The following is a 12,411-nucleotide window of genomic DNA, read 5'->3' as shown; positions in this document are numbered from 1 at the left end:
CACATAGATTGTGTGTAATGTGTCATTTAAAAACAGAGTTTTCCTTTACTAAAATGGCATAAAACAAACGAAAAACATATAAAAATAATACAAATTTATGAGCAACAGATTATGATTTTTTTTCCCCAGGAAAATATTGCATATTTTGTGTGTAATTTGACATATAAAAACAGAGTTTGAAAAATAATAAAAACTTCTAATCAACAGATTACGAATTTTTTTCCAGGAAAATATTGCAAAATTTGTGTATATTTTGCCATATAAGAACAGAGTTTTCCTTGACTAAAAGGGTATAAAACAAACAAAAAACGTAAAAAAAATAATAAAACTTATAATCAACAGATTATAAGGTTGTTTTTTTTAAAAGAAAATATTGCATCGATTTTGTGTTTATTTGCCGTATAAAAACAAAATGTTCCTTGACTAAAAGGCATAAACCAGACAAAAACAAAAAAGTTTAGAAAAATTACTAAAACTTTTAATCAACAGATTATGATTTTTTCCCCCCAGGGAAATATTGCATATTTTGTGTATAATTTGCAATATAAAAACCGAGTTTTTATCCACAAAAAGGGCATAAAACATGGAAAAATTATAAAAACTTTTGATCAACAGATTATGAATGTTTTTTCAGGGAAAGGGATAGGGTTAGGTTCCAAAGTTAAAGGTTCCAGAGTCAGTTACTGGTTCCAAAGTTAAAGGTTCCAGAGTCAGTTATAGGTTCCAAAGTTAAAGGTTCCAGAGTCATTTATAGGTTCCAAAGTAAAGGTTCCAAAGTTAAACGTTCCAGAGTCAGTTATAGGTTACAAAGTAAAGGTTCCAAAGTCAAAGGTTCCAGAGTTAGTTATAGGTTCCAAAATTAAAGGTTCCAGAGTCAGTTATAGGTTCCAAAGTAAAAGTTCCAATGTTAAAGGTTCCAGGGTCAGTTATAGGTTCCAAAGTTAAAGGTTCCTGAGTCAGTTATAGGTTCCAATGTTAAAGGTTCCAGAGTTGGTTATAGGTTCCAAAGTAAAGGTTCCAAAGTTAAAGGTTCCAGAGTCAGTTATAGGTTCCAAATGAAAGGTTCTGAAGTTAAAGGTTCCAGAGTCAGTTATAGGTTCCAAAGTAAAGGTTCCAGAGTTAGTTAGAGGTTCCAAAATTAAAGGTTCCAGAGTCAGTTATAGGTTCCAAAGTAAAGTTCCAATGTTAAAGGTTCTAGAGTCAGTTATAGGTTCCAAAGTTAAAGGTTCCTGAGTCAGTTATAGGTTCCAATGTTAAAGGTTCCAGAGTTAGTTATAGGTTCCAAAATAAAGGTTCCAAAGTTAAAGGTTCCAGAGTCAGTTATAGGTTTCAAAGTTAAAGGTTCCAAAGTTCAAGCTTCAAGAGTCAATTATAAGTTTCAAAGTTAAAGGTTCCAAAGTTAAAGGTTCCAGAGTCAGTTATAGGTTCCAAAGTTAAAGGTTACAGAGTCAGTTATAGCTTCCAATGTTAAAGGTTCCAGGGTCAGTTATAGGTTCCAAATTTAAAGGTTCCAAAGTTCAAGGTTTCAGAGTCAATTAAAGGTTCCAGAGGTAAAGGTTACAGAGTAAATTATAGCTTCCAATGTTAAAGGTTCCAGGGTCAGTTATAGATTCCAAAGTTAAAAGTTCCAGAGTTAATGGTTCCAAAGTTAAAGGTTCCAGAGTCAGTTATAGGTTCCAAAGTTAAAGGTTCCAAAGTTAAGGTTCCAGAGTCTGTTATAGGTTCCAAAGTAAAGGTCTCAGAGTCAGTTATAGGTTCCAAAGTTAAAGGTTCCAAATTTAAGGTTCCAGAGTCAGTTATAGGTTCCTAAGTTAAAGGTTCCAAAGTTAAAGGTTCCAGAGTTAGTTATAGGTTCCAAAGTTAAAGGTTGCAAAGTTATAGGTTACAAAGTTAAAGGTTACAAAGTTAAAGGTTACAGAGTCAGTTATTGCTTCCAATGTTAAAGGTTCCAGGGTCAGTGATAGGTTCCAAAAATAAAGGTTACAGAGTCATTTATAGGTTCCAAAGTTAAAGGTTACAGAGTCAGTTATTGCTTCCAATGTTAAAGGTTCCAGGGTCAGTGATAGGTTCCAAAGTTAAAGGTTCCAAAAATAAAGGTTACAGAGTCATTTATAGGTTCCAAAGTTATAGGTTCCATAATTAAAGGTTCCAAAGTTAAAGGTTACAGATTCAGTTATAGGTTCCAAAGTTAAAGGTTCCAGGGTCTGTTGTAGGTTCCAAAGTTTAAGGTTCCAAAGTTAAAGGTTCCAGAGTTAAAGGTTCCCAAGTTAAAGGGTACAGAGTCAATTCTAGCTGCTATGTTGCGGTTGACGTCCTAAGAAAGATGTTTTTAGGTGACCTCTTAACGAGGTGACCTCTCCACTAATTCCTGCCCTGGTTCTTGTCCTAGCCCACGACACAGGACTGGTCATGCTGCAGGTCTCCATGGGCGGAGAGGTCATCTCTTCTTCTGTGGTCTTTGAGTACAAGGCACGCGACCTTCCTGCCCTCCCATCTTCTCAGCACGACTGGCTGTCTCTGGACGGTGAGATCTTCCACACTCCCAACATCCTCCACACGCCGCTTGACTTGGACATTAGGAGTGTTTACTTCTCTTTTTTCATGGGAAAGCAAACACGATATCTCACACTTCTTATTTTGAAGGGACGATGCTACAGAAAGCAAAAACTATATCTCACACAAGAGGTCTTATTTTGAAGGGACGATGCTACCGAAAGCAAAAACTATTTCTCACACAAGAGGTCTTATTTTGAAGGGACGATGCGACAGAAAGCAAACACTTGCATGCACATTGACTATACCTCACAAAGTGTGTTCAAGGAGTGTGAGAATATTATCGAGCACTGCTTTAATATTTCATTTGGCTACATTGTAACCGGCTTTTTACCACCTTAACTCATTCTTTAACGTGCTTCCTAAACCGAGAAGTTTGTATAGCGGGGCAGAAAAGGTTTGTGTAGTGAAGCAGAGTTCCCCATGAGAATCAATGGCAACACGCTACAAGCGGTGGAAAAGTGGATTACATATTACTGTGGTGTTCCTCTAGGGGGCGCCTGTGGCACACAACAATTGCCATGTGGTTAAGAAACACGGCCCTGTAGTATCGAGATAAAGAACTATTCACTTTCGCACCCACGGAACATCTCTGGGAAATAGAATGTGTGGATAAAAGCCACAGATGCACACAGAGGAACCCTCCATTTCCTGACAGTTACAATACATCCTAAATATACAAAGTCCAAAAGCAGTCAAGTAGTCAGGTAGTGTAAATGCTAAATAAAAAGAGAATACAACAAATCCTTTTCAACTTATATTTAATTGAATCGACTGCAAAGACAATATATTTAACATTCAAACTGGAAAACGTTGGTATTCTTGGCAAATATTAGCTCATTTGGAATTTGATGCCTGCAACATGTTTTTTTTTTTAAAAGCTGGCACAAGTGGCAAAAAAGAGTGAGAAAGTTGAGGAATGCTCATCAAAGACTTGTTTGGAACATGCCACAGGTGAACAGGCTAATTGGGAACAGGTGGGTGCCATGATTGGCTATAAAAGCACAAACAAGGACGGGGCGAGGGGTCACCGCTTTGTCAACAAATGCCTGTGCAAATTGTTAAAGAACAACATTTCTCAAGCAGCTATTGCAAGGAATCGGAATCAGAATAGTTTTTATTGCCATTGTTTGAGAACGGGTTCACAAACTAGGAATTTTTCTTGGTGCAATCGTGCAACATAGAAGACATATAAGTAATATAATGAGCTGTAAGTGAGCTATCAGATCTTGTTCTTGTTTATGTGTCTGATGGCCGAGGGGAAAAAACTGATCAGGTGGCGGGAGGTGTGGGTCTGGATGGACCATAGTCTCCTGCCTGAGAGGGGAGGGGAGAATAGTTTGTGTCCAAAATGTAGGGATTTCACCATCTACGCTCTGTAATATCATCAAAAGGTTGAGAGAATGTGGAGAAATCACTGCACGTAAGCCATGATATTACGGACTTTTGATCCCTCAGGCGGTACTGCATCAAAAATCCGCATTAGTGTGTAAAGGATATCACCACATGGGCGCAGGAGCACTTCATAAAACCACTGTCAGTAAGTACAGTTGGTCGCTACATCTGTATGTGCAAGTTAAAACTCTACTATGCAAAGCCAAAGCCATTTATCAACAACACCCAGAAATGCCTCCGGCTCTGTTGGGCCCAAGCACATCTAAGATGGACTGATGCAAAGTGGAAAGGTTTTTTGTGGTCTGATAAGTGCACATTTGAAATTGTTTTTTGGAAACTGTGGACCAAAGAGGAAAAGAACCATGGGGACTGTTCTAGAGTGAAAGTGTGGTAGTCAGCATGTGTGATGGTATGGGGGTGTATTAGTGATTGTTGTAGGGTGAACGTGTGGTAGTCAGCATGTGTGATGGTATGGGGGTGTATTAGTGATTGTTGTAGGGTGAACGTGTGGTAGTCAGCATGTGTGATGGTATGGGGGTGTATTAGTGATTGTTGTAGGGTGAAAGTGTGGTAGTCAGCATGTGTGATGGTATGGGGGTGTATTAGTGATTGTTGTAGGGTGAAAGTGTGGTAGTCAGCATGTGTGATGGTATGGGGGTGTATTAGTGATTGTTGTAGGGTGAAAGTGTGGTAGTCAGCATGTGTGATGGTATGGGGGTGTATTAGTGGCCAAGGCATGGCTAACTTACACATCTGTGAAGGCACCATTAATGCTGAAAGGTACATACAGCTTTTGGAGCAACATATGTTGTTATCATGGACGCCCCTGCTTATATCAGCAAGACAATGCCAAGCCAGGTGTTACAACAGTGTGGCTTCATAGTAAAAGAGTGCGGGTACTAGACTGGCCTGCCTGTAGTCCAGACATTGAAAATGTGTGCAGGCTAAAATATGAGGCAGGAGACTGTTAAAGAACTTAAGCTGTACATCAAGCAAGAATGGGAAAGTGATTAGTGATTGTTGTAGGGTGAAAGTGTGGTAGTCAGCATGTGTGATGGTATGGGGGTGTATTAGTGATTGTTGTAGGGTGAAAGTGTGGTAGTCAGCATGTGTGATGGTATGGGGGTGTATTAGTGATTGTTGTAGGGTGAAAGTGTGGTAGTCAACATGTGTGATGGTATGGGGGTGTATTAGTGATTGTTGTAGGGTGAAAGTGTGGTAGTCAGCATGTGTGATGGTATGGGGGTGTATTAGTGGCCAAGGCATGGCTAACTTACACATCTGTGAAGGCACCATTAATGCTGAAAGGTACATACAGCTTTTGGAGCAACATATGTTGTTATCATGGACGCCCCTGCTTATATCAGCAAGACAATGCCAAGCCAGGTGTTACAACAGTGTGGCTTCATAGTAAAAGAGTGCGGGTACTAGACTGGCCTGCCTGTAGTCCAGACATTGAAAATGTGTGCAGGCTAAAATATGAGGCAGGAGAATGTTGAACAATCAAGCAAGAATGGGAAAGAAATCAACTTCAAAAATGTGTCTCCTCAGTTCCCAAACCTGCACTGAGTGTTGTTCAAAGGAAAGGCCATGTAACACACTGGTAAAAAAGGCCTTTTTTAACATGTGTTGCTGCCATTACATTCTAACTTCATGATTATTTGCAACAAACAAGAAAGTTTGTCAGTGTGAAGATGAAATATCTTGTCTTTGCAGTCCATTCAATAGAATATAAGTTGAAAATGATTTGTTGTATTCTCTTTTTATTTAGCATTTACACAACCTGACTACTTCACTGCTTTTGGGTTTTTTATATTTGATAATTAATATAAGTGGATATTAGGAGTGTGTGAGTATGTGTACTTTTCCCCATCATGCATTGCAGGGGATTCAAATGGGTGTCATGTTGATTTATGTGTTGTGCTTGGACATTGTTTTCATACTATCCACAAAGTTGAGTGCGCAGGTTGTGTTGTGTTGTGATGGTTTATCTGCAACATGAGTGTGAAAGGTTGTTTTGGATTGGGTCGTATGTAAAAATTCTGTGCTGTGTACATACCAACGTGTAATTCCTTGTCATTGACCTGAACCACTCATATTGTCCACAAGATGGCGGCAGATGTGCAGCAATGGTCCTGTCAGAAATGCAACATGAAGTTGGAGCTCTGATTCACGATCGAACTTGTCAGGTCTCAGCAGACTAAGTGAACACACCTGAGTGCATCACCTGACCCACACGCCGTGCTTTGGACACTAGTCTTGTCATTAGCAGCCAGAGAAAAGGTCAATCAATCAATCAATGTTTATTTATATAGCCCTAAATCTCAAATGTCTCAAAGGACCGCACAAACCACTACGACTACGACATCCTTGGTAGAGCCCACATAAGGGCAAGGAAAACTCACACCCGGTGGGACGTCGGTGACAATGATGACTATGAGAAACCTTGGAGAGGACCTCAAATGTGGGCAACCCCCCCCCTCTAGGGGACCGAAAGCAATGGATGTCGAGCGGGTCTAACATGATATTGTGAAACTTCAATCCATAGTGGCTCCAACACAGCCGCGAGAGTTCAGTTCAAAGCGGATCCAAGACAGCAGCAAGAGTCCCGTCCACAGGAAACCATCCCAAGCGGAGGCGGATCAGCAGCGTAGAGATGTCCCCAACCGATACACAGGCGAGCGGTCCATCCTGGGTCCCGACGAGCGGTCCATCCTGGGTCTCGACTCTGGACAGCCAGTACTTCATCCATGGTCATCGGACCGGACCCCCTCCACAAGGGAGGGGGGGACATAGGAGAAAAAAGAAAAGAAGCGGCAGATCAACTGGTCTAAAAAGGAGGTCTATTTAAAGGTTAGAGTATACAAATGAGTTTTAAGGTGAGACTTAAATGCTTCTACTGAGGTAGCATCTCGAACTGTTACCAGGAGGGCATTCCAGAGTACTGGAGCCCGAATTTAAAACGCTCTTTAGCCCGCAGACTTTTTTTGGGCTTTAGGAATCACTAATAAGCCGGAGTCTTTTGAAGGCAGATTTCTTGCCGGGACATATGGTACAATACAATCGGCAAGATAGGATGGAGCTAGACCGTGTAGTATTTTATACCTAAGTAGTAAAACCTTAAAGTCACATCTTAAGTGCACAGGAAGCCAGTGCAGGTGAGCCAGTATAGGTATATATGTATGTATATATGTATATAAAGGTATATACAGTATAGGTATATATGTATGTTTATAAAGGTATATACAGTATAGGTATATATGTATGTATATATGTATATAAAGGTATATACAGTATAGGTATATATGTATGTATATATGTATATAAAGGTATATACAGTACAGGCGTAATATGATCAAACTTTCTTTTTCTTGTCAAAAGTCTAGCAGCCGCATTTTGTACCAACTGTAATCTTTTAATGCTAGACATGGGGAGACCCGGAAATAATATGTTACAGTAATCGAGGCGAGACGTAACAAACGCATGGATGATGTATATTATGTATATATAATAAGGTATATTTCGATTGTAAACAGAGGGGCGTGGCTACAGGACAGAGTTGCCAAACAGGAAACTCCTTCTGAGTTCTTTGCATGCGTGTTAATAACAATGTGAGTCAATGATCAAGTCAAAAAACAAAAAGTGTGTGCAACATTATGTGTCCGAGGAGCTAAGTAGAATACATCTAAAGGTAAAATAAAATGTAGAAATGCAACCAACTGCAGGAAATGTAATTTTCCTCTTTTTTTCCTAAATGTTCCTCTTTTTTCTCAAAGTTCTTCTTTCTGTCAGGCTTTGTTTATCTTTGTGTTTGTTTTATTTCCTGTCAGCGCTCTTATTTTGTTCTGTTTCCTGCTTGTCTACCTGGGCGCTGTTTCCCCTCAGCTGCGGCTTATTGGCACCTGGCCACACCTGCTGTCAATCAGCCGGCTGCTATTTAGACCTACCTCGCCCTCCAGTCAGGGCGGTAGTATTGTTTGCTGTATGCTGCGAACTGTTTGCTGTTTGCTGTCTTCTAGTTCCTCGATTGCTGGTTCCTGTTTCCAGTTTGTCTGTTCCTGGTTCCTGGTTTGTGTTTTTCCTGAATTTTGGACATTACGTCATGATTTCCTGCACCCAGCCCGCCATCTCTGCATCTTGGGGTTTGTCACCACCTTTTTACGTGACAGAATACTCCCGCCAAATACGAACCCCGCGGATATTTCTATGGCGGAGAGGCTTGACAGGATTCTGGCGCTGATGGCCGAATCGAGAACTTTGGCTGCGTTTCAAGCTCCCTCCCACCCATCTCTGTCGTCTGTGGGCCTATGTGGACATGTCTTGGATCAGTCCCAGCTATGAGTATGTGGACGCCAACATCAACCTCGGTGAGCCCGCTCAGGCCGGCAGATGAGTCGCCAGCTCCTTTAGCTCCGCCCACGTCAACAGACGAGCAGCCTGCTCCTCTGACTCCACCCTGGCCGGCAGACGAGCCGCCAAAGTCTCTGGCTCCGCCCACGCCGAAGACATCGTCTTCCTCGTCCCTGGCTCCGCCCACGCCGATGTGGTTAACAACTACAACACACATGTCCTGGAGTGACACATGCCTGGTTTCATTGTTGGTGTGGTCGTTAACGACTACAACACACACATGTCCTGGACTGACACGTGCCTGGTTTCATTGTTGGTGTGGTCGTTAACGACTACAACACACACATGTCCTGGAGTGACACGTGCCTGGTTTCATTGTTGGTGTGGTCGTTAACGACTACAAGACACACATGTCCCAGAGTGATACGTGCCTGGTTTCATTGTTGGTGTGGTCGTTAACGACTACAACACACACATGTCCCAAAGTGACTCGTGCCTGGTTGCATTGTTGGGGTGGTGGCTAAGGACTACAACACACACATGTGCCTGAGTGGTGTATGCCTGGTTTCATTGTTGGTGTGGTGGTGAAGGACTACAACACACACATGTCCCAAAGTGACACATGCCTGGTTTCATTGTTGGTGTGGTGGCTAAGGACTACAACACACAGATGTGCCGGAGTGACACATGCCTGGTTTCATTGTTGGTGTGGTGGCTAAGGACTACAACACACAGATGTGCCGGAGTGACACATGCCTGGTTTCATTGTTGGTGTGGTGGCTAAGGACTACAACACACAGATGTGCCGGAGTGACACATGCCTGGTTTCATTGTTGGTGTGGTCATTAACGACTACAACACACACATGTGCCTGAGTGGCGCGTGCCTGGTTTCATTGTTGGTGTGGTGGCTAAGGACTACAACACACAGATGTGCCGGAGTGACACATGCCTGGTTTCATTGTTGGTGTGGTCATTAACGACTACAACACACAGATGTGCCTGAGTGACACATGCCTGGTTTCATTGTTGGTGTGGTGGCTAAGGACTACAACACACAGATGTGCCTGAGTGACACATGCCTGGTTTCATTGTCTGTGTGGTGGCTAAGGACTACAACACACAGATGTGCCGGAGTGACACATGCCTGGTTTCATTGTTGGTGTGGTGGCTAAGGACTACAACACACAGATGTGCCGGAGTGACACATGCCTGGTTTCATTGTTGGTGTGGTGGCTAAGGACTACAACACACAAATGTGCCGGAGTGACACATGCCTGGTTTCATTGTTGGTGTGGTGGCTAAGGACTACAACACACACGTGCCGGAGTGACCCATGCCTGGTTTCATTGTTGGTGTGATGGCTAAGGACTACAACACACACAGATGTGCCTGAGTGACACATGCGTGGTTTCATTGTTGGTGTGGTGGCTAAGGACTACAACACACACATGTGCCGGAGTGACACATGCCTGGTTTCATTGTTGGTGTGGTGGCTAAGGACTACAACACACAGATGTGCCGGAGTGACACATGCCTGGTTTCATTGTTGGTGTGGTGGCTAAGGACTACAACACACAAATGTGCCGGAGTGACACATGCCTGGTTTCATTGTTGGTGTGGTGGCTAAGGACTACAACACACACGTGCCGGAGTGACCCATGCCTGGTTTCATTGTTGGTGTGATGGCTAAGGACTACAACACACACAGATGTGCCTGAGTGACACATGCGTGGTTTCATTGTTGGTGTGGTGGCTAAGGACTACAACACACACAGATGTGCCTAAGTGACACATGCGTGGTTTCATTGTTGGTGTGGTGGCTAAGGACTACAACACACAGATGTGCCGGAGTGACACATGCCTGGTTTCATTGTTGGTGTGGTGGCTAAGGACTACAACACACAGATGTGCCTGAGTGACACATGCCTGGTTTCATTGTTGGTGTGGTGGCTAAGGACTACAACACACATGTGCCGGAGTGACACATGCCTGGTTTCATTGTTGGTGTGGTGGCTAAGGACTACAACACACAGATGTGCCGGAGTGACACATGCCTGGTTTCATTGTTGGTGTGGTGGCTAAGGACTACAACACACAGATGTACCTGAGTGACACATGCCTGGTTTCATTGTTGGTGTGGTGGCTAAGGACTACAACACACACAGATGTGCCGGAGTGACACATGCCTGGTTTCATTGTTGGTGTGGTGGCTAAGGACTACAACACACAGATGTGCCGGAGTGACACATGCCTGGTTTCATTGTTGGTGTGGTCATTAACGACTACAACACACACATGTGCCGGAGTGACACATGCCTGGTTTCATTGTTGGTGTGGTGGCTAAGGACTACAACACACACATGCCGGAGTGACACATGCGTGGTTTCATTGTTGGTGTGGTGGCTAAGGACTACAACACACAGATGTGCCTGAGTGACACATGCCTGGTTTCATTGTTGGTGTGGTGGCTAAGGACTACAACACACAGATGTGCCTGAGTGACACATGCCTGGTTTCATTGTTGGTGTGGTGGCTAAGGACTACAGCACACACATGCCGGAGTGACACATGCCTGGTTTCATTGTTGGTGTGGTGGCTAAGGACTACAACACACATGTGCCTGAGTGACACATGCCTGGTTTCATTGTTGGTGTGGTGGCTAAGGACTACAACACACAGATGTGCCGGAGTGACACATGCCTGGTTTCATTGTTGGTGTGGTGGCTAAGGACTACAACACACAGATGTGCCGGAGTGACACATGCCTGGTTTCATTGTTGGTGTGGTGGCTAAGGACTACAACACACACATGTGCCGGAGTGACACGTGCCTGGTTTCATTGTTGGTGTGGTGGCTAAGGACTACAACACACAGATGTGCCGGAGTGACACATGCCTGGTTTCATTGTTGGTGTGGTGGCTAAGGACTACAACACACAGATGTGCCGGAGTGACACATGCCTGGTTTCATTGTTGGTGTGGTGGCTAAGGACTACAACACACAGATGTGCCGGAGTGACACATGCCTGGTTTCATTGTTGGTGTGGTGGCTAAGGACTACAACACACACGTGCCGGAGTGACCCATGCCTGGTTTCATTGTTGGTGTGATGGCTAAGGACTACAACACACACAGATGTGCCTGAGTGACACATGCGTGGTTTCATTGTTGGTGTGGTGGCCAAGGACTACAACACACAGATGTGCCTGAGTGACGCATGCCTGGTTTCATTGTTGGTGTGGTGGCTAAGGACTACAACACACACACATGTGCCGGAGTGACGCATGCGTGGTTTCAGTGTGTGTTGCGCAGTGCGGCAATGCGGCGGCAGGCAGGGTGACGGAGTGTGCGTGCGTGTGCGTGCAGGAGTGCAGACAGGAAGTGGCAGACTCGCCGTCCACCCGCTTAGGACACAGAGACAAGGTTTACGCACGCGCCAAATGTCTGCGTGTGACCTCAAAAAGCGTGTTTTGTTTTTGATTTTTAATAAGTCTGCCTTGTCACGTGTCTGCTCTGGTTAGGTAAAAGTGCAGGTAAAAGAGTGTTAACATAGTCACGTGATCCATCTTCTTAAAGCGCCCATCGCCAAAACACCTCTCTCTCTCTCTCCCTCTCCCTCTCTCTCTCTCTCTCTCTCTCTCTCCCTGGGTGTCGCTAGCACAAGGTGTGTGTTGCGCGCGTCAAACTCGCGCGGTTGAGCGGACGCGGGAACAAAGGGACGGACACGTGCTGTTTGGGTTGGTAGATGACGTCATGTGTTGTGTTTGCATGTGTGGGTTCCAACGTTCATGTTTTGTGTGTGTGTTGTTGTGACGTGACAGCAGACAGCTGAAGTGTAGACACCTGCTTTCAACTCACGTGACAGCAGACAGGTGAAGTTGTACAGGTAGACACCTGCTTTCAACTCACGTGACAGCCTGCACAACAATAACAACAATGTGTATCATCAGCTGCATCCTCTGGACTTCTCCTTCTTCACCTGCTGTACACTACGTGCAATGTTTTGTACTTGCTGTACACTGCATTTAATGTTCTGTACTTGCTGTACACTACATGCAATGTATTGTACTTGGTGTACATTATGTGCAATGGTCTGTACTTGCTGTACATTA

General features: G+C 43.9%; 1 protein-coding gene across 2 annotated transcripts in view; it reads left to right on the top strand.

The window, feature by feature from the left end:
* LOC133535490 (calmodulin-binding transcription activator 1-like) overlaps nt 1-12,411 on the top strand; it is a 202,284-nt gene that overhangs the window by 159,244 nt on the left and 30,629 nt on the right. For both annotated transcript variants that reach the window (XM_061875371.1, XM_061875370.1), the window contains exon 8: nt 2,390-2,524. In XM_061875371.1, the coding sequence (XP_061731355.1) occupies nt 2,390-2,524 (135 nt within the window). The remainder of the gene's footprint in view (nt 1-2,389; nt 2,525-12,411) is intronic.

This window comes from Nerophis ophidion, linkage group LG16, assembly GCF_033978795.1.
Source record: "Nerophis ophidion isolate RoL-2023_Sa linkage group LG16, RoL_Noph_v1.0, whole genome shotgun sequence".
Taxonomy (NCBI): Eukaryota; Metazoa; Chordata; class Actinopteri; order Syngnathiformes; family Syngnathidae; genus Nerophis; species Nerophis ophidion.
Note: the sequence above shows the minus strand (reverse complement) of the source record. Positions and strands in the feature narration are given on the sequence as shown.